This window comes from Ischnura elegans, chromosome 2, assembly GCF_921293095.1.
Source record: "Ischnura elegans chromosome 2, ioIscEleg1.1, whole genome shotgun sequence".
NCBI classification, from domain to species: domain Eukaryota; kingdom Metazoa; phylum Arthropoda; class Insecta; order Odonata; family Coenagrionidae; genus Ischnura; species Ischnura elegans.
The window spans coordinates 66,904,193-66,932,119 of record NC_060247.1 but is presented as its reverse complement, the minus strand read 5'-3'; the positions used below and the strand labels follow the sequence as shown (position 1 = coordinate 66,932,119).

Below are 27,927 nucleotides of genomic sequence, written 5' to 3'. Positions count from 1 at the left end.
GTGTCTCAACTTTTCAACCGTAAGAGAGCAGTCTGCGCCACGATGGCATCCATCGATTATTATTATAAAAGTATTCTACCAATTCAGGTAAGCTTCCATGGAGTATTTTATTTATTTATTTTCATCGCCCCGAAAACAGCTCATTTAAGGCCTTTTGCATCGATAGAAATAACATGAAACAACGACTATTACACAAAACAATGCCCAGGGTAAGGGCAACCTAACCAAGCGGGACTCGAACTCGCGACATTCAGTTTAGCAGGCGAGGACTTTACCCCGCCGCAACCGAGGCCGGCGAGTACTTATGAAGCACTCTGGCAGCCTCTTTTTCCTTCATATACAATCACCCTTCAATTCACGATAAGGCCTGCTACCTTTCATTCTATCTAAAAATCCTCTTCTTTCCTCTCCCTCATTTACCCAAGATTCTACTACTCTCTGACACTGTTTTCAACATCCCCTCCCCGCTACGTAGTTACTCGCTCCATCCATACGTTTTGTCTCCTCCGTATTTCATCTAAAAGCTGCCTCTATTCACCCACGATGCCAAGCACTTCGCCGTTCGTCCTCCCCTCCGTCCACTTCACCTTCTCCATGCTTCTCCAGACCCACATCTCGAACGCCTCCAGTCTTCTCTAGTCCTCTTCCTATACGTCCATGTTTCCGCATCGTAACGCGATACATTCGATAGAGAGGAAAATTATTAAACCAGAAAATATTAGCTGTCTAATACAGTGTGCGAGTAGCTGCAATAAAATGAAGAACAATACGAAAATTTTTATAGTAAAAAATTAAATACCGACACAGGGTAGGGTGCATTGATATTTACGTGATACTGTATTCGACCTGGAGATATAATGGAGATAAAAATGGCAATACATTAAAAATCGGATTATAAATAAAGCGTAAAAATTCAAAAACAATCATTACGGGGCAATGCCTCTCGTGGGTATTTTACGGGTTAAGGGCATCGTTGTCTAAAAAAACGAAGCCTGCAAAATATCGTGGAGAGGAAATAAAAATCATTTTCCATGTAAAATATTTTGTAAAATATTAATTTTCACCGTATACAAGGCATCTTCATGTTAATTTGACTATTTTATCTGTGGAGTCCGAACCATTCATCATAAAATACATACTGAACGTATTGAAACACCGCAAACGCGGTAAGAGTTGGGACGGAAATGCATTCAATTTCCTCCATTTTGGCGGAATATATTAATACTTGCAAAACCAAAGATAAATGAAGGACTATTCAGGAAATAAAGAAGACGTGAAGGTATTTATTTAACGTAGCCATTCTTACCTAGAGGTCACAAAGGTGTTTATATAATATTCAAAATTGTGAATCCACATAAACCGAAGCTACACGCCATACAAGTCACATTTAATGTACAAAACTCCTAACCTTTTCATGAAGGGGTCAAGTATTTTTCTCTGACCACCATGCCACTAATGACGACCGCAGTCCTTTTGAGACCACGGCTGGACTAATTTTCCGACCATTCCTAAATATTCAGGCTTACACGCGGCATTATAACAAGTAATGCTCGGCCACATACTGTGCCGTACGATTAGCGGATTTGCGCGCTCTCTGATGTGCAGTGATTACCCAGGGAGACGAGATTTGATACGATTAGTGTCTATCCCTCACTTGGATGTCTCCCACTCCACCCTCCTCACTACGTGCCCAAATGGATTTACCTGATTAGGAAGGCCCCGCACTCATTACGGGCTCCATTTTCTTGGCATTGATTGAGCAAAACGCACGAACACGAGCGTGGAGCATTGAAGCATTTGTGATGAATCCCCTCACACCCTAGTCAACGCCCTAGAGGTGAATTTCAGAATGATTGAAGAATTTCATCAAGGTCAATCCTCTCATACCCAGAAACCTCTATATCCTCCAATAACGCATTATGCACATCTTTTAATAAGTAAAATGAGTTTGTTTTTTTTTTAATGAGCTCGATATATAATACTAAATCAATATCCTGGAGTGTAGGTCTTGATCTAAACTAAAAGATGCTGATTTAATATTTATAAGTAAATAGATTTTCAAACCCTTCGAAGGATTCGATAGAGTAATTGATTAAACTTACCCTTTGCCCAATTTACGTGCACAGACGATAAAGAATTTCGGTAAAAAAGCCGAAGATAAAATTTAAACGGTTGATTGTGAAATAGCGTTAATTTTTTTTAATTGGCCAAGCAAAAGGAAAAAATATCGTAAAGGAAATGAACACGGTACTTCACAATAAAATAATATAAATAAAATCATCATTTTGAAATTAAATAGTAACGAACCGGGGAAAAAACTGGTGGCAAATAAAATCGATCAAGAGGAGATATGGTGAAACCCTGATGAAAATGTGAGAATCTGACGCTTCAATCAAGAGTTTGGTAAGGAATGAACAACGACAAATATAAGGGAAGAGCTGAAACCTACCACTAAGTATGATGACGACTATTTTTGTTGTATGATCATCAAGTATATCTGGAGAGACTTTATTGAGACTCAAGAGGAATGATAGTCACAACCCAACGGTATGAAGTGAGATGTACGAGATCTCCGCCTGGGTAACAGATATGTTTAGAGGTAGAATTTTCAAGTAAATCATTACGTTAGAAAGAAATAGTTCACTCCCATTAGAGTTCATCGATTATCTTCAGAGCCAAACAACTTATTACATCAACAACTGAGCATTATACTAGGTATTTTAACGTTAATGTAGGTGCTGGGATTTGAAACTTGGCAAAAAATTATTAAGAGCGCGCAATGTGGCTGCGCTGTAGCTTGCATCAAAGGCCAAAATTGAAACCTGAAACTTCGAAATACTATGATAAATTGGAACAAGTTAGCAAACGAAATACCCATATATTGATGATATTAAAAACCTGATACATCCCTATCCTAGCGAATATAATATTTTATTTAAATAAAATTTCAATCGATTTAAACAGCATGAAAACAATTGATATCGTATGGGTCAGACAAACAGATCTATAAGACCGATAAAATGATCTCGGATTGTACCATTTCATTGTTGACCGCATTGGCAGAAGATAAAATCGCTCTTATGATTTGATCTCGATAGAAATGCCTTGGGATGCGGGATTCTATCAAATTTCGGATTCGGTCAACGGTTAGATAACAGTGCTTTAAGTTGCTCTACTTGGACTGGCAAGGAATGAGCTCCAAATGTGCGCTAGTTCTTTCCTTACGTGGGTGGGATTGGAACGCCATCGAGAGGGGTGAAATCCCATATAGTATTCTGCCGATTAAGGTAGGTTTCCATTGATTACTAAAGAAGTCATCTGAGAGCCTCCCTTTCCGTCCGGCATTGCCTTCTTCAATTCACTTTAAGGCCTACTCCATTTCAATCTATCTAAAAATCCTATTCTCTTCCTTCCCCTCCATCGTTTTATCTAACATTCTACCCTATAACACCGTTTTCAAAATCCTCTTCCCGCTAAGTACTCGCTCCATCCATACCTTCTGTCTCCTCCGTATCCATCTAAAAGCTGCCTCTCCTCGCCAACAATATCCAGAACTTCGTCGTTCCTTTTCCTCTCCATCCATTTCACCTTCTACAGGTGGCAAAAATTCAAAATATTAAGATTCAAGTATTGACGTTTTGTGTGATAGCGTGATGTCTGGGCTATGATAAAATATATTCTATCTATATAATGATGCTCACTTCGAACTGAGCACGAACGCTCACTTGGTGCGCAGTTCACCATTGAGTGGAAACGAGGTTGAAAAGATATTATCTCGAGGCCACCGTAGGTAAGCCAATTGATGAAATTTAACATGTTAATTTGAATCAGCCAAAAAAAGTAAATAAAATTTAATTTCATGACTCCTATTTTCATTTAGCGAAGGGATATTTTGCGATTTGTAAATTCGTTGGAGGTAAATTATTAGACATTTTTCAAAGAGCGTGCTCCGAGTATGGGCCAGTTCTTCACTCATGTGGATGGAATTGCACCGCCGCCAAGTTCTCCTTCCCACAAACCCTGTGCCTGACTCTCCCGAAAGTCAGCCCGAAGGACGCCCTAAGGTCTTACCCGCCAATACACTCCACGAAAATTGGGCAGAGGGGAAAAACCAAGGCCCGTCTCAACCCGGTCCCGAGTCATAAAATAAACCATAAACGTCTCACAAAGAATAACACATTCGCCAGGTAGAAGGAACAGTTCAAGCGAGTCGATTGCCACCTTGCTTGGATAAAGTTTTCGCCCTGATACTGTACCGCCAGCGAAGTAATTACGAACACAAAACCAACACGAAGAAATAACTGCGTAATTCGTCGAAGGACGGAACTTACAATTTATCATTGAAGATAGGCGAAATAATAATAATAATAAAGAATTTTAAAAAGAAAAGGGAATAGGCGCAGTCATTCTCAAATGATGTACGTAAACCTACCCAAAATAAAAGTTTCACCGTGATTAGCGTTCATAGCAGACCGCTAAAGTTACAACGATCGCAGTATAAACTAGGCAAAAAGAAAAAAATCAGTATTATAACACTTTCAAGAACATAGCACGACCCTTTGACCCAACTGAACGTAGAAAGCTCAACTCCTGAACCTCAGCGCCCAGGAAGCACTGACTCGCACGGACCATCCAAGGCGCGAAGTCCGCTGGAGCGAAGCCAAAATAAATAAATATACGAAGAGGTGCATTGAGTGACGGGAGAGACTAGAGGGGGTGATATGTGGGGCGGACCAAATTGTCCATCACGCGAGAAACGAGGGCCGACGCTGCAGCGATGCAGGACGGAGGACCATGCTAATTTTCGGCAGGAGGTTGGGGGGGGGGGAAAGGATGAGGGTGGGCGTGGTCAACGGGCATGCGACCGTTGGACCCATGTGAGGACGAGACTGTGCGAGGGAGTAAAACCACGGGAGAAGTTCACGCTCTGTAAAGCCGGTAGCACTTCTGACGAAATTCCCTCGCGCTCCTACCAGGACTGCGACTGCTCAGTGAGATCTAACCCCACGCTTGCTGCCACCGTTTATCTGTGACTCAAGAGATTCCTTGACTACCCGCTACCTCTCACCTACAATTCCATCAAAGCTCCTTCTGTTGATATAACGTCATCAATTTCATCAGTTAACACCACCATCAGAAAACTTTCTCTCTAAATTCCTCTTCCTTTTCCCCCCCCCATCCCGAAATTAACAAAAGAGCGGATGAGGCGGGCAAATAAGGGAAATAATACGTTACGTGTGAGAGTTTTTAGTGTAAGTTTTTTTTACATTTCTTGATGCACCTAATTATTTCACCCTTCGTTTACAAATCCATTGCTAAGGTCTTCTAGGCTGTTTTCAGAATTAATGCAAAAAATTAACAATTCAAGCCTTAAGAAAAAGCGGGGTATCAATGATTAACTTTTTATCGTCATTAATTCGATGGATGTGCCAGAATTACATCCTCATGGAGCCAACTACAATGAACTGGACTATGCCAACAAAAACCCTTCGGCGACCAATATCACGAGGATAGCAGTAAGACTAGTCATAAACAGGCGAAACTAAAAAATGACTCAATGATATTTTGAAAGAGTAATTCCATCATGATTAGGAAGCTCCTTTAAATAAACTATACTGACTAATAAATAGATTAAATACAAAATTAAACGACAATAATGGGCAAAATTCGCAAATACTTTAGTGCCGAAAAGGGTTCACCAATTCCTTAATGAATACAGGGACCCTTACAGCCAAAAATTATTTCACTTTTAAAATACGTTTCACTCAAGAGAAGCGAAAAGGAAGCACTTTTCAAGGTGACTAATTACTGGTTAAATTAGAGGCGGGTTTATTGATATATTTCAAAGGTTATCCAAATAACTTATGATAGAATAAACACATCAAATAAATAAGGCGTATAGCCTGAGATCTTACAGGTGCTATTATCCCACGAACAGTGGCATGACTTATTACATTTGCAAAGTAATACAATTTAAATGCGCCACATAAGGCATTTATTCCTACGTCTTGGATTATTTCCTAATGTAAAAGCCACTAACTCAAAAAAGTCCGAAGTCCACGCCCAGGCTAGTTTCGCATAAGTTGCGATCTTCGGGTATACATAGTTGAGTTCCTAACCTGGTGATCGCTGAGAAGTTTGGATAAGCCGCATTCAATCATACGCACTTAAACACTTCAGTCCGACTGGGATTCTTAAGCCCTCAAAACGAGACGGATGGAAGACTGGAAGACGAAACAGCACGTACGCGTTACAGTCAATCGTCAGTCTTCCGAAAGGGAAGTAATTAGGGAAGCTACCGCACGGACACCACGCGGGTGCCTTCTCCCCCTAATGGAGGCGGACTAAAATATGCTAATGCATGCTGGGAGAAGGGAGGACGGCGTTATAAAATACACAGGTTAGCCGAGGGTGGAAGAGAGGTTAAACGAAAATCGCAGAACTACTGCGTAGGTGGTGGCAGTACCAACTTCAATTCCACACGGAAAAGAACTCGTTTTCAACCGTCCGCTCAACCTTTTAGGATCGAAATCGGGAAGCAATTCACCTTCCTCCTCTTTTACGATTCCAAACTTAACCCACAAGAGGTGATAATGAGGTAAGAAAGAACCAACCCTGATTCCGAGAGTTCGGAGAGCGCGCTAAAAAGGATGTGTCGGAATCTGCAGCTCGCGAGCCGTTCAGTGAAATTCGAACAAGAGCTGTTGATTATTTTAGCACAGCGAATAGGTCTCAAACGTAGCATAGTATTTAGTGATTACTTATTCAATCCAAAAGCACACCCAAAATTTAAACCGGAGATTTTAGTGCCATGCGCATGCGAAGTGGCAAAATCCGAGATGACGAAATGAGCCTGATGGGTATGACTGAATGACTACTATGATTGTGTCTGCTTTAGAGTTCTTTATTTTGACTGGAAGTTTTATTTCCATAAAAAATAATACTCACAAATAATAGAAGTGTCAGTTTATAAATTAAATCTATTCATTATATCTAATTATAATCAAATCTGACTTTTTCCGTTTCCCTGTTACCCGTTAAACAAAAGCGCTGCTTCGAAAAACATGTATGAACAGAAAATCATACATAATGCGGAAGTTTCAAACTAAATAGCAACCACGCACGTAAAACTAGGAAGGACATAAAAGTAAAGAAAAATTTTCATGGGTAAATTTGAAAAAAACTAAATCGCTTCACGTCAATTTAAGAATGTTTTACAGTAGCCAGAAAAAAATAAAAAGCATGCAATAGTAACTAAAATTTTCTAAACAAATATACCGCAAAAAATTTTATTATAAACAGAATTTTTATTTTTGGCTAACGAAACAGCATCTATGCATCTCCAGCAAGGTGATTTCAACCATCAAAACCGTATATTATCAACCAAATGTCATCAAGGGTCTACGCAGAACTGGAAATAATGAATGAAGCAAAGAGAGAATAGCCTTTCAATTAAAAGAAAAAAGTTGTCCGATATACAACCGCACCACAAAAACTGCGGTCAGTAAAAACACCAAGTAAAGGAAAAACACCATCACTACCTCCGTTACTGCATACGTACGAGGAGCTCGACCTCACTGATGAGACGAGAGTTTTTGACGAAATTACGTTTTGCACCACTTCAGCAGTTAATACGAACGGCCTCCTAAACCTAAAAATCCCAATTACGCTCCATTTGGGAAACGATCTCGTATCTATGGCCGCGACGGCATATAACTTCCGACCAACCGGTTAGCTGCACAGGATGAGCCTCGAAGCTATGGAGCTGAAATTCAGAGAAACTAGATTACCATACCGTAATGAACAATAATTTACCTCCATTATTCCACTCATCGCGCTTGGAGGAATGGAGATGAAATAAAGAAATGGTTTCGCGGGTAATTCATCCAATAAATTCTTTCCAATGCCCGAATATTTTCAGCGGTAATTGCAATGATTGGACCGCGTGATTGGGAGACAAATGGAGGTAAGGTAAAAATAGAACACGAAAACCGTGGTTGAGAAATTTCTTATCTCCGCGCGCAGGAGTGATCAGTTTCCTTCAAACATACTGTCTTATCACCCTTTGAACTCCATTATGAGAAGAAACTATACCACCTCATAATCCTGAGTATTAAACAGATTGTCCCGCCATAAATCGAGCGAAGAAGTTAGCATTTACTGCGCTGTAGTGCGTCATCCCTTAATTCAGCCATGGTAAACCACCAATATATCATTCTCCACGATCGTTCCTCCAACATTGGATCATCACATGAGCGAAATCTCCATTGAAAAACTATTCCAGTCACTTTAAAAATTTAAAAAAATATATTTTAAGACAAAATAATTTGGAGAATAACACTGACATTTTTAAAACTGACAAATTTAAGAATAACGTTAGCAAAATTAATGTAAAAATAACCAAGCTTTGAACGAGAATGAAAATATCATTGCCAACGTAAAAGTAAAAATTTCACCTCTGCCACAAGTGCCATCGGAAAAAAATATAGAGGAAACTGACTCTTATATAATTTTATATAAGAGTCAGTTTTAGTTCTTACATTCGTTGGAAAACCCCGAAAATGGAGGGATACACGAATCCAGAACGCCACGGATGACTAGGAGCTAACATTCTTAGACCTATTTTAACAAAATATTTTCTTGTAGTCATATCAAGGAGAGTATTTGCACACAACACTTCACCAAGCAAAACCCAATTTTTTTATGCTGTCGGCGAGTACTAGACATCATCGAAATAAAGTCTTGACTGTGATCAATAACTTTTTGTGCATAACCCTAAGGCAGATTATAATATAAAATCAAATAAAACCAAGTAGAATTACTTAATATAATAAAAAAATTTCACATTATTTATTTTTAGTATAATACATTGATTCAACAGCAATACCTCTTGATTGATGTTATTTGTATGAATGAACGGTGTCTACAAATTACATCTATGGTATAGTACTTAGTGATTCAAAATTTTCAAAATATGAACTTCCCACGTCTTTAATATGGAATCACGAATTATATTATGTAAACATATTTACTTACTATTGAATATCATAATCATCGTAAACTGTAGTCATCCAGTGATATATTAGTCCAAACAGTAATGAGTTTGATTAAATTTTTTTTCACTGTTTCCATCAAAAATTCCACAGAGAAAAGACTAGGGCTTTCCATTATTTATTTAATTTGTGGTCAATTCTTCGAGTTACGGGCGGTGAGAGGTTGGAATCATAATTTTTCTGACGGTCAGGGAAAGAAAAAATAATGACTTCACTAGCTCCTTCACATTCATGCAAACGATGCGTTATATTTTTTACCCTTTAAATAAATAATAACATTTGTTACTATAGTTAGGACACAAAATTGCCGTGCGAGGGAGCATATCTTTGTTGCTGCGACTTTGAGCGGCATCATGGCCCTGCGCTGAGAATGATAGAAAAGCATTGTATCCAAACATTGGCCAATATCAAGACTCCGACCAAACCCAAGAGAAATTTACCCAAGCTATTCACAGGGAAAGCCTCAAAATTTCCATTACTTTTCCTTTTAATTACTACTAACTGACTTATTGAAGAAGAGTTTCATTAATGCGGAAAATGTACTTCCCCATCAGCCCACATAATTCCTGAAACTTAGCCCAATTCGTTGTCAAAGTAAGTGAAAGAGCCACATCACATACACTTAACTACCATATGCCACCACAAATGGATTATATTCGTGTTTCCAATGAAGTACCTTCTCCGGCAGAGAAAAACGAACTCAGCCGCAGAAACTTAATTGCTTCCCAAATCCCGACTCTGCCAACACTGTTTCCACCACAGAAAACTTTGACGCCGTAATCACCGCACCATCGGTATCGATAATGAGCATCCTTTTCCCTTCACGGTGGTCGGCCTCCCATTATTATGCTTTCCCCTCCATTTAACCACACCTCGACCGTTTTGCAGTTATCGCTCTCCGACACTAAACGCATGCCCGGACGACACACAAAACTGCTCCAGTTCTTTACTCCGAAAACCTCAAGGAGGCCTCGACACAACGGTCCTATTCCATATTAACACACACACTAATTGCCCACGCTTTTAGGAGTAATCGCAGAATTTTGCAAGACTTTTTGCAAAGAAATAGGGCTGGGATATTCTTCTAATTGCCGCACATCGCTGACTCTGATTCGAAAAGGAAAGAATTTAAGTGCAACTGACGCATGGATTTACGTAACTTGAGGGATCACATCAGATTTCTTGGAATAATGGCCAGAGAGAAGAAAACAGATGAGTTCACTGCCTTTCAATTCGCAATCACACTCCAATAACGTTTAACTGTACTTAACGAACAATACAAAACAGCGAAGGCAAAAAAAAATAATAACAATTGGAAGAAAATATCGAAAAATAAGAAACTAACTAGGGAAAAAGAAGCTTTTAACACTCGCTACCTGAGAATAATTCAGCACTAAGAAATTATTACAACAACGCACTTGAGGAATCCTGATTTGTATATACGATAAGGATGGACAAATTATGAATTCCAGCATACAAGTGTCACAAAAAGACTACTTATTACTTTTATCCCAAAATAAACTTTACAATAATAAATTTAGGAATGTCACTCTCGGACCAGGAATAAGAGACATCATTGAGAATAACTAAGGCTAATAAACAGTTAAATCACTCAGTCTTGGCAAATATGTACCTTAATGCGACATTTTATCTTTCCACGTTTGCGGCGAAGTAATAAATATTGTATTATTTAGCGTGATTGATATCGAAATATTTTGGGGCGGAGTAAAAAATCCAGTAAGTATCTGTAACTACGGGCTCGTTGTTTAAGACATAGTTTAAGTAAATTTTTACCCCAGGTAATTCATGTGTACGCCATTGCCAATTCCAAATTACTTCATGCATACAATTCAACGCTTCTGATGAGCCACTGATGAAATGCAAAGACCAAAGACCGACGATAAATTACAAGATTCCCCGCGTTAGCATTACGAGGTTATTCAACATTTTTTTCCTCATTCTAAGCAAGCAATATGTTGGGAATAAAATTTACTCTGCCACACAAGAAAATATGCTGGCGATCTGACTTTTTTTCCACAGCTAATCAAAGGAAAACGCCTGTCGAGCAACTCAATTACGCTCGGGTGAAATCAAACAGAAGTTTCCCACAGCCAGTTGACGCACTTCAGAAGTAAGATGCCGACCTTGGCGTTATAGTTGCGTTTCTGTAAATCACAATATTAGTAGTTTAATGCCTCGTGATACCATAATTAATGCCAATCATTGCAAATTTCACGCCGTTCACTCATTCCGTTAGAAATTTTATCACAGGGCGTCGAAGCGGATAATTAAATAAGAACGGAACTGACTTTAAATATTGAAAGAGAGATTCAGGGTGGAGGTTTTCGGGAATATCTCGATCATTTTTTTTGGTCATTCTCAAGTGATTACTCCAGCGATCACTCGAGTGATCACTCAGAAATGATCGTCGCCGGCAATTGCTTTTCCCGATCACTCCAATGATGAGCATTCCCATCACTTTTTTCATCACTCATCTGGTCGCTTTTTCCATTGCTGTAACCGTCACTGAAACCCGATTAGTCAATCAAAATGCATGGTCGTATGGAGCGATTACAGGTAGGTCCTTCGTCAATGAGCTGTGATATAGGAAATGATGTGAAAAACGACGGCAGGAGGGGCCATGTAATTCAGAAAAATGATCACTAGAGTGATCACTTCTCCAGTCCTCAAAAGCAATCGCTCGAGTGATCACTAAGAGTGATGAAACAAATGATTATGTTATTCAGGCTTAAGGTATATGTAATGAGGACCAACATACGTACACCACTGCAAGGAAATAAGCATATTTCCGTGAATATAAGCATGAATACAGTAAATATAGAGGGTAAAATCCCATTCAGGGTGGAGGTTTTCGGGGTTAGCACCCCGTAGATTGGTCTCTGCAGACAACAGTTTCGCCAGCATTGCAGCAGGCTTCTTCAGGTCAATGAAGTGGAGATCCGAGGTATTGCCCGTCTCTTATACACCCCGTCGGAGGCCGGTGTCTTCTCATTGGTTGGTTCATGGGGCTCAGTTGGCTTCTCATTGGTCCGCCCCTCTCGGTGTTGTCTTGTCTCTCTGGGTTTCTTTTTGAGGACTCTTTTCCATGTGTTTGAAAGCTGGTATCCGTCCTCCCTGTTGAGATTTCTCGGTGTCTTCATTATCTCAATAGCTTCCCTGATGATCCGCGGGAAGTATCTTTTTTCCATAGCAATGACTTTTGCATTGTCGTAGTCGGGATAGTGATTCGGCCCACTCCATGTGTGCTCAGCTATGGCCGAGAGGCGAAGTTGCTGGCTCCTGGTAGCTCTTTGATGTTCTTGGAGCCGCACCATGAGGGGTCTGCAAGTTTGTCCGATGTATGCACTGCCACAGCTACAATCGACACGGTACACTCTACAATGCTTTCCGAAAACCTCCACCCTGAATCTTCGCCACACCGCGAAAGCCTACACAAGGAATTGAAAGAGAGATTTTTAACTGCAGATTCTGGTAAATATGAGCACCTTAAAGGGCATCTTGGTATATGTATAGCGCACATATTTGTTTGATTAACGCACAAGGGACATAATCAAATCACCGACACGCAAACTTTGCATAGATATCATTTATGTTACTTCCGGCATCGAGTGATACAATATATCAAGAGAATTGGACACTGATATAGATAATGAACATAAAACTGATAAATGAATCTATAGCCATCGGTAGCGATCGAATGTCGCATGGAATCGAATCGATTGCTGTCAGCGATGGTGTTTATCGAAAGTGGTCGAATTTCGTCAGCTGTCAATTGCCGTTTGTCGTACCAAATTTTTCACCATGTAAAATTCGCACTAAAGCAATAAATAACCACTAGTTCATCTAAATACCCTCTAACTACGGGAAAAATACATAGGTTGACCAAATACTATCTACCTCAGGGGAAATGCCGTGAGAACTTCACAAGCTAAAAGTTTTCATTAAGCTCACGTCAATACAAATCTCATCTGCTAAAGTGCACATGGGTACCGGATCAAAATTGTAGCTTGAGTGTTGGCTTCGCACCTTATAGACCACTGTTCAAACCCTTATCCAACAGTCTCTATCCGACATATGGGATGTTAAGCCGTGGTCTCTCTTCGTTTCCTGGTAAGATTGCCCCTATCCATTCCCTGGATAGGGGCAACCTAACCCGACGGGACTTGAACCCGCGACCTCTTGTTTGGCAGGCAGGCTTTACCCCGCCGCCATCGACGCCCGCCGGAATGCACCTAATAGACGACAATGCAAAAGTAAGAAGTGCAACGTGGTTATTCGGCCGGATAACGCGCAAGATTATTCCAATTCACGACTGGGACTAGGACTGAGGACACTCAACGCCCTGAGATGATGGCAGAGTTAGCCATTGAAACGTCGGCTCTCATAGAACAGCTCACTCGGTGGGAATACCGTGAAACATTCATCCACATCCTTCAGGGGGTGGATCCAGGATTTCTTTTTTGGGGGGCACAAGCAAGGTCGTATTAAGGATTTTGTTCTGGGGGGGGGCACAAGGATACCTCGTAATTCGATATAAACGCAATCATAACGGGACCGTATTAAAAATCTTGCATATTTTTAAGGTTCTGGGGGGTGCACGTGCCCCCGTGTCCCCCCCCCCCTAGTTCCGTCTATAACATCCTTCGCCAAGAAAGCACCAAGTCTTATACAATCTTAGTATTGTTGACTAATGATGATGATGATGAACACGCCGATACGAAGATTACTCCAAATCGCGGAGGAACGCGTCCCACGGAGTTGATAAGAGCGGGGGTGGAGGAGGGAGGTTGTCTATTGGGTGGGTGGAGGGGGGAATCCCTTCAGCCGCATCGGATGAGGTGCGCATCCGTGTGCTCACTTGTGCCGAGTTAGCGAAATTGTGAGAGGCGTAACTTGATTAACCGCGCGCGAGAGTGGAAGAGAGGGAGAGAGGAGAAGATCTCTTACTGCGGAATGAGAGAGACACACACACACGAAGGAATATAAAAAAAAGAAACTCACTCGACTTGGACATGATACTAGTGCGACAAGAAATAACGGGTCGCCGGAAACAGGAAGTTGTGTAAAATGAGCTCAATCGGAAATCAAAAGGCTATGACTTAAATAAAAAAAGGACGAGTCGAGCTAAGCCGAGCAACCGGGAATTCACTGCGGCGATTTTCTTTCTGGCAAAAAAAATATGAAAGTCGGAATCATAATTGTGGATATTTTTACAGCGGATTCTTTTTAAGTGAGCGGCAAAGTGGTATGGTCGCTTTATGATTACGCTCACTGAGGGTTCTCCGAATATCAACCCCATTGAAATCTCAAGATACTCATTTTCTACATTGAGAATATCTTTCGAATTTCGCGATATACAATAGTTCTCTATATATCCATCAATTAGCCGCCTCGGTGGCGACGGGATTAAGTCCTCGCCTGCCAAACAAGAGGTCACGGTTTCGAGTCCCGCCTGGGTAGGATGCCCCTATCCTGGACATGGTTGTTCGTGCACGCGTAATTGTTATACTTGTTAAACACCCCGATGTAAAAGAACAAAATCGCTGCTTTCGATGATATGTAAATAAATAAAATAAAAAAGATGCCTTAACTGTCGCCCAGCGACGGTTAGCTTTCATGTAAAATGGGTGACTCGCAATACCGCACTCAAAAACGACCAAAAAAACAGCATTGCAAATACAAAAGAAATCTTTTGAGAAACATAGGGTGCAAAAACGCAACAAATGTCGTTGAAGCCCAACTACTTATAGATAAAAAAAATCTGTGGAAACGCTTAGACCAGTACCACTCACATTTCAAGTCCCTCTAAGGGACAGTATTTCAATCAATCACGCTGAGATGCGGGAAAAATAGACAGAGAAAAACGAAAATCGACAAAATTCTTAAAACAAAAATTCACCATAACAAGATCTAAGACAGCCAACAGTGAGCGACACTGTGCTACTAACGACAACGATAACTCCTAATAATCGACGATCATTGACAATCGGATATTGGCCACCATTGAAAATCATTGACTGCAAAAATTTCACGACCATCGGCAGTCGCCGAACATCTACAATTGGAGAACCGAAGAACATCAATGATCGGCAAATGTCGACGGGTAACGACAATGAACTAAAATAATAATATGAAAAATGAATGATGAAAAATGTTCATGACAAAAATTAACATCACCTCATGCTAAACCATCATTGCTAAAGGCTCTACCACCCATTAACGAAGCCCAAGAATTTAATGTAACAAAAACCAAGAACGAATACAGAACAGACCCGTATATTTGATGACCATCATTGACATCGAAGCCCACTACTGGTCGATGATGTAAATCGCCCATCGAACAACCCTAATCTCAGAAGTCTTAAAAGATAGAGACTAATAATTATGAGCGCTGACGAGAGAAGAAAAAGATTGAGGCGGCTTAGTTAACCGTGGTCCCATGGACATGAGTTCACCAGCGTCATTTTCGCCTAATATCCTCCAGCTTACGAGCTTCGGAGTGCGGCTCCAGGATCAAGCGCACGGTTTGCGCACATGAGTCGAGCGATTGACAGAGAGCGGAAATGAGATAAGTGCGTCGGGCTCAAGAGTTTTCGGGAGCGCATGAGGGGAGTGAGTGGGTTAGCGATTTCCGGGAGTGGGAGGGGAGGACAGAGGATAAAGCGGATCCAGACAGGAACCATTCACACAGCCACAACGGATTACCACGAATGCTAAGAGGGACGAAGAGACAGCACACTTTACACACCTAATAAAACAAATTAATTCATAATATTATTTTGTCCTTTCCCAGCGTATGATACTGGTGAAATCGTCTAGGATTGTCCACCGGGAGAGTTACTAGTCGGCCGCTTTGTCGATGGCTGCCTCTACCATCGTTCTCAGGGCACAGTTGCTATAGTTGAGGCACCCATCGAAACGTCGGCATACAAGCAAGTAAACAGCCAAAGATCCGTGGTTCCATTCCCGTTCCAGGGGAAGTTTTTCTCATGGAAATCTAAATGAGAGGTGCCTGTAAGTTAGATGTTACTCGAGGAAAACTTCATTTTTTTCATAGATTTATCGCTCAAGTATTCATAATTAGGATTTAAAGGCAGCTGAAAGAAACCCCCAGCAATGGCAACTATACCCTGAGGACGATGGCGGAGACAGCCGTCGAAACGTCGGCGTACAAGCAATTCACTCGGTGGAATGTCGGCCTCAACTACGGCAACTATGCCCTGAGGACGATGGCGGTGTAACCATCGAAACTTCAGTCGACAAGCAACTCACCCGGTGGAAAACCCGATAAGATTCAACAAAGAATTTGTCTTAAATTCAATGCAACTTCTCGCTAACGAACAGTAACGGCCCAAGAAGATGCGAGCCTAAGTTGGAGGTGAGTAATATTTCAATCCTGCCGCGTGAACGGCGGTGAAGTTCACATGAATTGCCACGAGAAAAAATTCCCCTGGACCGAAAATTGAATTACAGGCCTTTCTTTGACTTTCCGAACCACTACGCTATCCAGAATCCTGAATTCCCATGGCAGTTGTAACGAGGCTAAGTGCACTAGATTTTAGCCGGATAAATGGAAAGCCAAAGATCCGTGGTTGGATTCTCGTTCAAGGGAATTTTATCTCATGGCAATCAAAGTGAGAGGAGTCTCTATGTCAGATGTTACTTGAGAAAATGTCATTATTTCAAAGGTTTCATCAATCGAGTATTACACATTGCGATTTCGAGGCAGATGAAAGAAAACTTTTTCATCAAACATCAAACCTGGAAAACTAATAAGAATGATTTACCAGAAAAGAGGGCTAAAAAGGTCTTTCCGTACACTAAAGGTCGACAAGCAACCGTCACCAGGGTCGGAAGGCCGAAGACGCTTTTTCCCACACATGGGGTTACCAATGGTCAGCGGATGCCGCTGCCAAAAGGTTAAAATTTCCAAAAATTCTGAGATGTGCATCACAAAATCCAGCCAACATTGACCGAATAAGAGAAAAAATATTGCCAAAATGCGCCCGTACCTGGAAGTTTCCGAACACCAGAGGGTCGATCCCTAAGTGAAACACTAATTTTCAGCCACGAAAATTAAATCTGTCCTTATTTAGGACCTTAGTAAGTTCATCCGTAAGTATAGGCTACGCGTCAATCAGTTGCGGGACCACAACCCCGCGTAACGGTAACTCATTTGCATCATTGACTACATGGCTGGTCACAAATGAGGAAACCACATCACCATTTTTTTAATGCTCGCTTGATAATTGAAATAGATAGTACGATTGCCTAGTGGGTACGCCAATTTCCAATGGTACACGAAGTTCTCACGTATTACACTGCCGAAACTAAAAATATTTTCCATGATTTATCTTTGCCTAGCGCTCAAATATTTACTTGATGCTTCGCGTAGCTACAGCGATGATGCATACTTTATCCGATCAATATACCCTATAAAATACCCTATTAATAATAGCTTTTTTTACTTAAATATACCTACGCCAAGGAAACCATCCACAGAACCTTCGTCTGTCATCAAAAGCAATCGAGAGTGCCTCGCACAGTAAAATCTAAATAAATATAATTGGTATGACAAGGGACAAAACTGAATGAAATATATGTTAACCTTGCTTAATTATATTATCCTCATTAAAAATAAAATCGAATTCAATTACTTCAACACTTACGCAGTCCATTTAATATACATGGAGCCACTTACGCATGTATATTAAATGGACTCAATTTTGAGATATCTAGATTGATAGATACATTATAGGTGGATAAACAATATATCCCACTTATCGGTGAGTTTTCTGCACATTTTAATAAGATACTCTATCTACACGGTCTTATAGCCGGGAAAATATGAACTATCGGGACTAAGTGCAACACAATGGAATAACTCTATTTATCATAATGAAAATTCACCAGGATGGAGTATTAAACCACAAGCCTTCAGATTTTCTAAGCATACATAAATTTCACCGCCCGGTGGGTTATAAATAACCACAATTACAGTCAAACTGGCACGGGGTTCACACTACGGTTGTGGCTTCCTTGAAACCGTAACTTTCATGCGTTGACATCCCTGATGAACCGCAAGTAAGGGAAAAAGCCATAACACGCAACTTCCATGAAAACCTTCCGAAGAACTGCAGTCATAGTTAAGGTTGGTAATTTAAGTTAATTTCACCGATGGCCAATAGGCAGGTTGAAATTAACCAGAACTGCAGAATGAATACGGAGGGACGAAATGAGTTTTCGGGTACCATTTCCAACCACGTGGTGAGGAAACGGCGTTCTTGTCAACCGTGACGACCTTTCGCCGACAAGGGAAAATTGAAATACGGGCAAAAGGGTTTTTGAAGGGATAGAGAGGAGAAAATATACTCCTCCGTCAAGAGGCACTGCGACATGCCAAAAATGCAACGGGTGAGCGTCCAAAGACCCATCATCCTTATTATCCTGTTTCCATTACGCTGTTCGACGCTATTTACCGCTGACCGTGGTTAAATTTAAACCAGGGATACGTTAAGAAGTGGAAAGGCCAACCACCAACCGCGTACAGAATCCATACCCAGGTTGGCATACGCAGGTCAAAATCATAACGTAAATGATAGTTATGTTACTGCAGCTACCAATTATACCTTTCATCACGTCGGTATTAGAACTTCACTTCGACATATCTGTTAATTACAGTAAATATCAATTAATTATTCAACCGGTTAAGATAGGGTCACAAGGAGTATTTTGCGTATCACCCCGTGTGTCTCCCCAACACAATTTGAACTTCCCTCTACAATTATTGGTTCCTTACCTACCTACAATTCCATTTCATTCTATTCATCAATCTTTACATTTTTCGGTGCCTCCCACGCTCACCTAAAATTCTTCCTTGTTACACTGTTTTTAGTATCCGATCCCCTCTTGATACTCGCTTCATCGAAACCCACAGCCTCCTCCGTACCTAGTCTAGAGGTTTCCTCGCCCACATTGACTAGCACTCCTCCTTCTTCTCCATCTCCATCTACTACACCTTCTCTATTCTCCCTCCTTCCCACATCTCGAGCGCTTCCAGTCTTTTCGCTTCCTTTGTCCTCAACATCCAAGTTTCCGTGCCGCCTGCGTTACTATTCGAATCATACTCCTCAAAATATGATTTAGTTACGCGGGTGAATTTTTAATCACTCGTACTGCCAGTCGGGTAATGCCATCATCATCTACTCACTGACGTTCTCGAATAGTGGAAACAAGTCATTTCGGTACGGTCTCAGGAAAACGACCGGGAGAACCCGAGCAGATGCGCAGCGAACTGCGAACCAATGTCTCTGATTCGCCAGAAAGGCGATGAGAATGCAGGCGAGGGCGGTTCATTACCGCTCTGCTGCCATAACAGGGGACATGGATAGGAGAAATAGACGACAATTACAGAAACGCGAAACTCCACCTTCGTTGAATGTCTTCCCTTAAGATCCTTCTAACGTAAATTCTCAATAAAAAGAGAATGAAACAATCAAGCAAATCACAAACCCATACCGTCACTTATCCCGCAGAGTTTCAAGCACAGTTATTCAGTACTTCATCGCATCATAAAAATGGAATTATTTGAGTGAATCAATGAACCAAATTGTCAGAATTATAAATATAGGAGAATCAAACGTTAATTGAGCATCAAAATATTTTTCTTTTTTATAATACTGATATTTGATTCGCACTCCGAGAATCGGTCCAAAAAGTATGGTTTCGAGAAAACCAATAGACTAACATTGGCCCTAAAGTAATAAAATCAATTCTGATATGATATCTGATACTTGAGCCCAAATGGTCCGCACGCTCTGACGGTAAGAGTGCTTAAAAAAATCATTAATAGCAGATGAAAAATCAATCGCTAATATAAAGATTTGATGTGATGAATCTAACTTCCTCGTCTATTAGGTGTGTCAAAATTAAAAAAAAGTTATCTGAATATTGCCAAATCTTAAAATTAGCCATGTGGTTTTAACAATTGTGTAGATTATATTAAAATATTAAAAATGATTCCAGCCTTATTCCTCAAACCTTAATGTGTTTTCAAGAAAGATGTTTAGATTCCTAAGCTCCTCCCATTTCTCCCTTTTTTTCCTAAAATACGAATCCCTGTTGCTTAAGTACATTGAATCTATGGAAACTATATTAAGAGGCTACACACAAAGGAATATCTCTTTCTCTGATAAGGTAAACACCGATAAATGAGGGTTTTCAAATGATTATGAAGATGATCACTCTGCTTGAAAATGAGCTCCTCCGTCTGAAAGAAACTCTTTTCCACCGTCAAATGCGACCATGTACTCCCCAGCCCGGATCACCATTCACTATTTCACGTTATTTCGGATTGGAGGTGTACTTGGGAGCAAAAATATGTTTAGAGATAAAGAAATTAAGATACTGATTTCTGATAGCAAAAGATTACGGTGATGAGATTTCCTCGGTATAAAGATCCGTATGGATGGAAAACTTCATGCACATAAATCACTTTCAAAATAGATAAATAATGATACGTTATTCTAGAATATTTTTACATAATTTAGGTATCTCAAAAATACCTCATGCCTTATGCTAGAGTTGTGGAAAAAGAAATAATTTGCCCTAACAAATGCAGCAAGCATGGGAAATTAGGAAAATGTTGTAATTATACCGAAACATTTAATAGATGGAATTTTATTAAATTAACTATATTTTCGATAAAACAAATTTGGGTAATTCCACCATAATTTCACGTTTTATGGTGTAAGACAAAGCACCTTCATATTTCTATACCTAGCTTTAGGTAAACAAAATTTTACGATTAATAAAATTGTTTAGTCGAAAACAAGATCACCACCTCGTTTACACAAATATTATAACCCGCGATAAAACTTAACACAGTCAATGCCTGTTGTCTTGAAATCAAGGCAATACTTCCATATGTTTTTTGGCCAACCATCTCTCTCAGTATTCACTGCTAGGTCTGGTGATTTATTGAATTGAGTTTAACAAATGAATTCAGGGAAGCAGGACATACTTTCCTTTAAATTTTGAGTCCTTATGATCCATATTTCGCTCGTCAGATGGCTCTCGCCCTTTCATGTCGAAATATATGTCTTTAGCAGTGATAGCTGAATGTTGTAATCTTCATGCAGGGGCGGTCTGGACAGGTCGGCTGGTCGGCGATCGCCGAGGTCCCCTAGCTTGGAGAGCTCTCACAACGCTTATGTCTATCGTATAGGGAAGGTCTAATAAAAAAAGGCTCAATTACTTGAACCAAAGATTTTTTTGAAAGTATAAAATTCTACGTTTTCATTAGCTGCTTTAATAACAACATACTCAGTGCAAAAATTTCAGATAAAAATAAAATAAAGGTGTCAGAAGAATAATTAGAACCTGGTTTTTATTATAAAGGATTATTCGGAACGTTTATTTTAGAGATTTTTTTAGATTTCAGGGCAGTTTCTAGGAAAAAATTTACTAAATAGATAATAGAACCATAATGCCTCATTAAATTATACAAGCAGTAAAACTTTCACTTTGTACAGTATTTTTTCTGACGAAATTGCTACTTTGTTAACTTTTTGTATTGTTTTTAAGAGCCAGATTAGCGTCAAAATCCATTTCCGTGCGTACAATTTCTTTAAATTTTCCTTAAGAGGACCCCCAAATCTCCCGGTAATGAGGGCCCCGTTTTGTTCCACAGCCGAGGGCCCCCAATCACCCCCAGACCGCCCCTGTCCACATGTGAAAATTTTTACCAATCTCAATTATTTCCTTTTTTTCCAAATGTTTGCGGTACAAGGAGCTGTATATTTTTCTCATCCATTTACTGCTCCTCTAATCACAAAAGTTTTGCCTTGTCCAGTGAATTGCTTTCATACATATTTTCAGCATTGAATGTGTTAAACTGATTTTTTTTACTGAAAACGCAGCTTGATGCGCCCTCGAGATTTCAACGCGGAAACACGAAAAATGCAACGAATGTAGCAACGCGTGACCGATTCGCAGCTCGCGTTCCGTTCTCTCGACATTTCCACCCAAACGACACTTGAATATTCATAATAATATCGTTAATCTAGAGGCATATAATTGCGAAGCCGCAATACCACGTGAAAAAAATTCATTCTTCCGTATGAGGCCTGGCAAAAAATACATCAAGGCATTCTCATGTGGGGGACTTGGGCACGAAGTTGACCTCGCAAAGATTCCTCCCGGTCAAGATGCTGAAAAAAAATTAACTCGTGGGAAATAGGTGCAGGCGGGAGAGAAAGCAGGGTATCCTCACGTACGCATGCGAGCATCTAGCGCGATGACACGGACAGCGGGAAGGAGACGGAGACCAAACTTCACGCACGTCCGTCTCTCCGCGATACGTTCAACGCCAAAGCACTGGCTAGCGCCCAAGCCTTTCCTCCGCCCTTGTTCTTCACATTGCTAAGCTCAATATTTCGAGTGATAATTCAAAACAGCCTAAGGTATATTCGGGAGTGACAATCGGACACTGAAACCACCCCCACCACAGTGATAATAGCGCATTCCCCTCTAAACTACGGTACATTATTTTTTTCAAATTTTCCACGTCAACGGAAACATCACATCATCGCCAAAATATCTGGAGATTGTAAAAATTATATGCAATGACGAACAACCACAGCTAATCCTAAGAAGTGTTGACGGAAAACGTTACATTTACCCCAATGAATATTGATTATAATGGTACCTTTAGTAATCACTGGGAATAGAGGAAATCAATTAATTAATTCTCCTTCAATTCAAAATACTGCTCCTGTCGATAATAATGGCAGTGAATTTCTTGGTAAGGTAATCTAATTAGCCGGGATCCGAACCCACGTCATTCGGTTTTGGAAGGAAAGGACAATACCCCACCTCCACCTATGCCGACGATATTACGTTCTATATGCAATATTATTTGATTTATTTTCCATTTATTCCCAATTACACTTTAAAAAAACTTTCCCAATGAGCATCCTGAACCATATATTCCCTTCCGGTAGGTACTGAATGTAGCGTATTGAACAATTAATATGAGATAACATATTGGAAAGAATTCAACACCTGCTAGTTTCCAATAAAATTTATTATACAACATACAAGTAGTATCACCGCCAAGGTCTCATATTCACAGAAGTATAAAACCTCTACCATAGTAAATGAATTGTGATCATAGTGACTATTGTTGAACTTTTAGCCAATAAAAATAGTTCCCCACATAGTTGAACCGGAAAATTTCCAAAAGGTAATGCCTTGTATAAATTTATTGAGCAACAGAAAAATAGAAAATAAATCTGGTATCGCATTTTGCCTACCCTCAACTGGACTCAACAACGAGTCGCAGCTAAACATCCTATCCGACGTCCGTACTACTAACAATAAGTTCGTAAGCTTGACAATATCTGCATTAAAACTTTGTCCAGATTATGAGAGAAATAATTCTCAAATTGGTGAACTTTCCGACCCCTCCAGTCCTCTCAAAGAAACCTAAATTATAAGTCAGTTTCTTTTTTCTTTCTCTTGAACACAAGTTTTTTATGTTGATAAGGTAATCAGCACTAAATAATAAACGTCCTGGCACTACTTCAGTTTTAGAAGCAGCTTAACCTCTTGTTTGACGTAACAGAGTCACACAAAATCATCTTCATGGAATCACCCTAAGTCACTAAAAAAGAACAACTTCTGATCTTTACACTAAAAACATTTGAGAATAAGTTTTGAAGTTGCCAAAATTCCTCACCGTACGAAAAGAATGCGTGAAGGGGAAAATTAAAAATCTATCCCTCGGCAAGCCATTAGCGAAGCCCACTTCCTAATTTCTTCTCGATCCTCCAGGGGGTTTACCCCAATTCTACCCTTCGTAACGTCCCGAATACATTCGTTGTCGGAACACCGCATAACACGGGATTTCACCCTAAACAATCCCCGCAAATGACGATATCTGAGCCCAGAACTCTTTGAAACACGAAGCCAACCTTACTACCACAATCACCTCCATACCTCCTTTTCCTCGTTGTCCCCCGACTGCCTTGGACAAACCCACACCAAAAATCCCACCACCCCCCTCTGGTCCGAAAAACCTGCCGACCGTTAAAAAGAATTCCTTCTCTGGGCAAACTCCACGGTCACCGCCTCTTCGCCGACCCTCACACACAAAAACACACGTTTACGAACCTCCCTCTCAATACCCTCCCCAATTTCTACCCTCCGAGGCCTTCCAAAATCCCTTACGGGTCAACAAACATTTTAAGGCGAGAGGGAAAGAAAGAGAAAAAAGGACCCGAAACACATATCGACAACCACGTCGGCACCGAGGCACGTTGTTCCGAAGGTCACTCAGCGGATGTGGGCACGCGATCCGGCGCGAAAATAAAATAAACGGAATGCACATATGGAGCTGACTGAGGAGAGGGATGGACCGGATAATGCTCGCGGAGCTGATGCAAGAGAAAAACTTCGCTATGACAACCGTGTGCCCTTTGACGGATTATATGCGCTGGCTAACCAACGCCGGCACGGCTGACCAACGATTTCCCTGAGAGTCAAAAATTTGCTTTGAAAAATTGGAAACAGATAAGAAAGAGCAAGTGAAGAGGAAAGGAAGCTAATATAAAGAAAATGCGCAATGCTAATAATCCAACCTTCTATCGATATAGCAAATGCAAGTGAGGCAAGAATCGCGATGACAACCGTGGCAATTGACGGATGATATCCTCCGGCGCCACGCCTGACCAAGGATTATCCTGAGGGCCAAAAATTCCTTTGTTTGGGAAAAAGGAAACTGATAAGATAAAGGAAGACAAGAAGAAGAAAGGAGGCTGAGAAAAAGAAAATATGTAATGCTCTTGCTGACAATAACGTATAGCTGTTTGCACTGTGGAGTGGAAGCGGAGAATAAACATCCGTAGCATATAATTATCGGGACGAAAATTTTTACGCTACTAATTTACCGAAAACAACACAACAGAAAAGAAACAATAAGCACGTTGAGTGGAAAGAGAATAACTTACTTTCCTTGATAAAAGTAACTACGAAAAAAAATGCGACAGCTTTAGAGAAAAAAATTTACTTTGTTCCACCACTCAACCAAAGGGCCTTCCGGTAACTCAACGGAAGTACTCAAATGAAAACTGGGCAAAATCTATGAAAAAGCAACACAACAGAACTTATGGTTTTCACCGCGGTCGCAGTATAAAAGGATTAAAATAATTTGTGTTCAATACGTCAGATGGAATTATGGTATATTTAAGGTTTGGTCTGTTCATCGAGGAAATGGCATGAATGCTGACATGGATAGATGTCAAACAAACCGTTGCGGAAATACTGGTTCGATCGAAGCAATTTATACTGCATGAAGAACAAGGTCTAAAATTAAAAAAAAAACCTCAGTCAACATACCAAAGAATAAGTGGTTAGGCTCCAATGTGTAAAATATTTCGCATCCCATCCCACAAACGGGGTACTACGGCATGGAATATTGGATTCTTAAGAAAAATCAACCAAGCTTGGGGAAGACAAAGTAAAAAAAAATCCCGAAAACATTCTGAGATATTGACAAATGGATCGCGGTGATAACGTGCAACAGGAGGGCGCGTTGGACGAAAAGGAAAACTCGAACTCACCTGGTGGCTACACGCTACGTCTCCTCCTAAAACAGCAACACCCTTCGTATTGGCCGCCACCCACGCCTCAGCAAAAGTCTCCATTGCACTTTGGAAATCCATGACGACGGACGACAACACTTCGGGGGAGTTCGTGTTTATGTTTATGATTCAACAGCGCTGTTAACACGCACCGGGGAGTAGGGAGACGTGATGGGGGTGACAACACTGGATGACTCCCGTGTTACGTTTCAAACGAGGCGCGTGCTGTGTGGCCGCAAACTTTTCTTCCACCACTCCGAGCAGGGAGGGGAGGTCAAGGGTCAGAGTCTTTCCTGTCCTTCCTGACCCCTTTTGTCTTTCCTCACTGTCCACTGCGGTCCTTCCTTCCTTCACCTCCACCCTCCCCTCGATGGGGGAGGCGATGATATATCGCCCGCGGGAGCTCGTGGGATGACGTCCGCGGGAGCAGCGATATCGGCCGCGGGGCGCTACGAAACGTAACCACGGACGCTGCCGGGTAGCGTGTGACTGTATCACCACCACCACATGGCCGATGGACTCCTCCGCGGCGAGAGGGGAGGGGGGAGGTGAGATAAAGGTGGGGGAGGGGTGCGAATTCGCGGGAGGGGAGGGAGGTAAAGGGGAGGGGGAGGAACCCGCCCACCACTCCCCTCTTCTCCTCCGGAATAATATTTTTTCTCTTCTACCGTCGCCACCTCTTGGGTCGCGGGGCGACGGGCGGCACAGGGTGATTAGGAAAACCTGGCCCGCTAGGACGTGAATTGAAGATGTATCCGTGCTCGCGACACCAGCGCGAGGTTGTCAAGGGGAGTGTCCGTCAAATCGGTCGAGAAATTGTACACACACACACACGAAAATTGTGAAAAAATATTGGCGGTGACGTCCCCGCGCCGCGACCGGTTTGAAGGCGCCGCGACGCTCGTACCGTCATTCACTGGTAAGGATCGACCTCCTAACTGGCGGCAGCGCCCGACTGAGCTCTCCTGTATATAGCCTCTCCTTCCCGGCATCCTACATCCCTACCTCCCCTACTCCGTCTACACTACCCCTCCTCCTCCCGATCTCGCGCCGATGGAGGGGTGGGAATGCCCCTCCCCTCAAAAAAGGCTCGCCCAAATTTCCCCCACCCCACCTTTCACCCTCCCCTCCCGACCCTCCTTCATACGGCCGCCGCCGCCGCCGAAAACCCCGGGCCGCTGCCATTCCTCCGGGCCCCGACAAACCAGATAAGCCTAACCTGCCCCCACCCAGAGGCGGGATACCCTCGCCCTCCCCTCCCTTCGCTGACTAGGCCGGCTCTTTCTCTCTCTTGGGCCCCCCTCCTCCTCCTTTCCAGGGGAAAAAAAAGGTTCGGAGAGGGGTGTGGGCACGTACACTGTGAAGGGAGGGGAGGTTTGGCAACACTGCGCGGGCGCGTAAACTTCCCCCGAAATTCTTCCCCTCCTCTCGTAGTCCCCCTCCCGCTCTCTACAAACCCTCCCCTACTTTCATACACATCTCTCTCTCTTTCTCTCTCTCTCACTTTTGCTTTGTCTATCCTTCCAGTGTCCCTATTGTTTCAAATCTCCATTCGATGTTTCGCCATTCCTGCTATCAACTTTTTTTTACCCTCCGAAGATTAAGGAGGCGTGGAGATTTTAGACAAATCCCTCCGCACGCTAAGCTCCAGTGAGCTCAATTTTGGATGAATGTGATTAATCTTTCATATTATAATTTTAGGGAACCACCGGTAATGCTCTGCGGATCACATTCAATATACTGTAGTAGTTCAAAATTTTATAATAGGTTTTTTGCAAATCTTAAGCATTCGAAGAGTATTGTTGAAATGACACATTGCAATATTTCCACTTATAGATTTATTTTACACTACGCGTTTCGTCGTTACAGCGACATTTTCAAGTGTGTCGCTGTAACGACGAAACGCGTAGTGTAAAATAAATCTATAAGTGGAAATATTGCAATGTGTCATTTCAACAATATTACGAACTTCCACCACATCGTGCCTAACATCATACAAGACATTCGAAGAGTGTTGAAATATATGTCATGTCTCTTTTCCTGATAAACTCAATCGGATTTCAAGATAATTATGATTAGGGAATATTTAAACAATTACATTGATATCCTCATTACTTATCATTATTAAGTTATTCAAGTAATTGTTAAATTACAGCCAATAATGTCTTTCTGGCTTTCTGGCAAACGTAAAGTATTTTACGTTTAGAGAG

General features: G+C 41.3%; 1 protein-coding gene across 1 annotated transcript in view; it reads right to left on the bottom strand.

Moving 5' to 3' along the window:
* Positions 1-26,650, bottom strand: part of LOC124153901 (histone-lysine N-methyltransferase SETD1A) — a 236,868-nt gene extending 210,218 nt beyond the window's left edge. The window contains exon 1 of the mRNA XM_046527299.1: positions 25,697-26,650. Coding sequence (XP_046383255.1) covers positions 25,697-25,798 — 102 coding nt within the window. The 5' untranslated portion in view covers positions 25,799-26,650. The remainder of the gene's footprint in view (positions 1-25,696) is intronic.
* Positions 26,651-27,927: the final 1,277 nt, after the last annotated feature.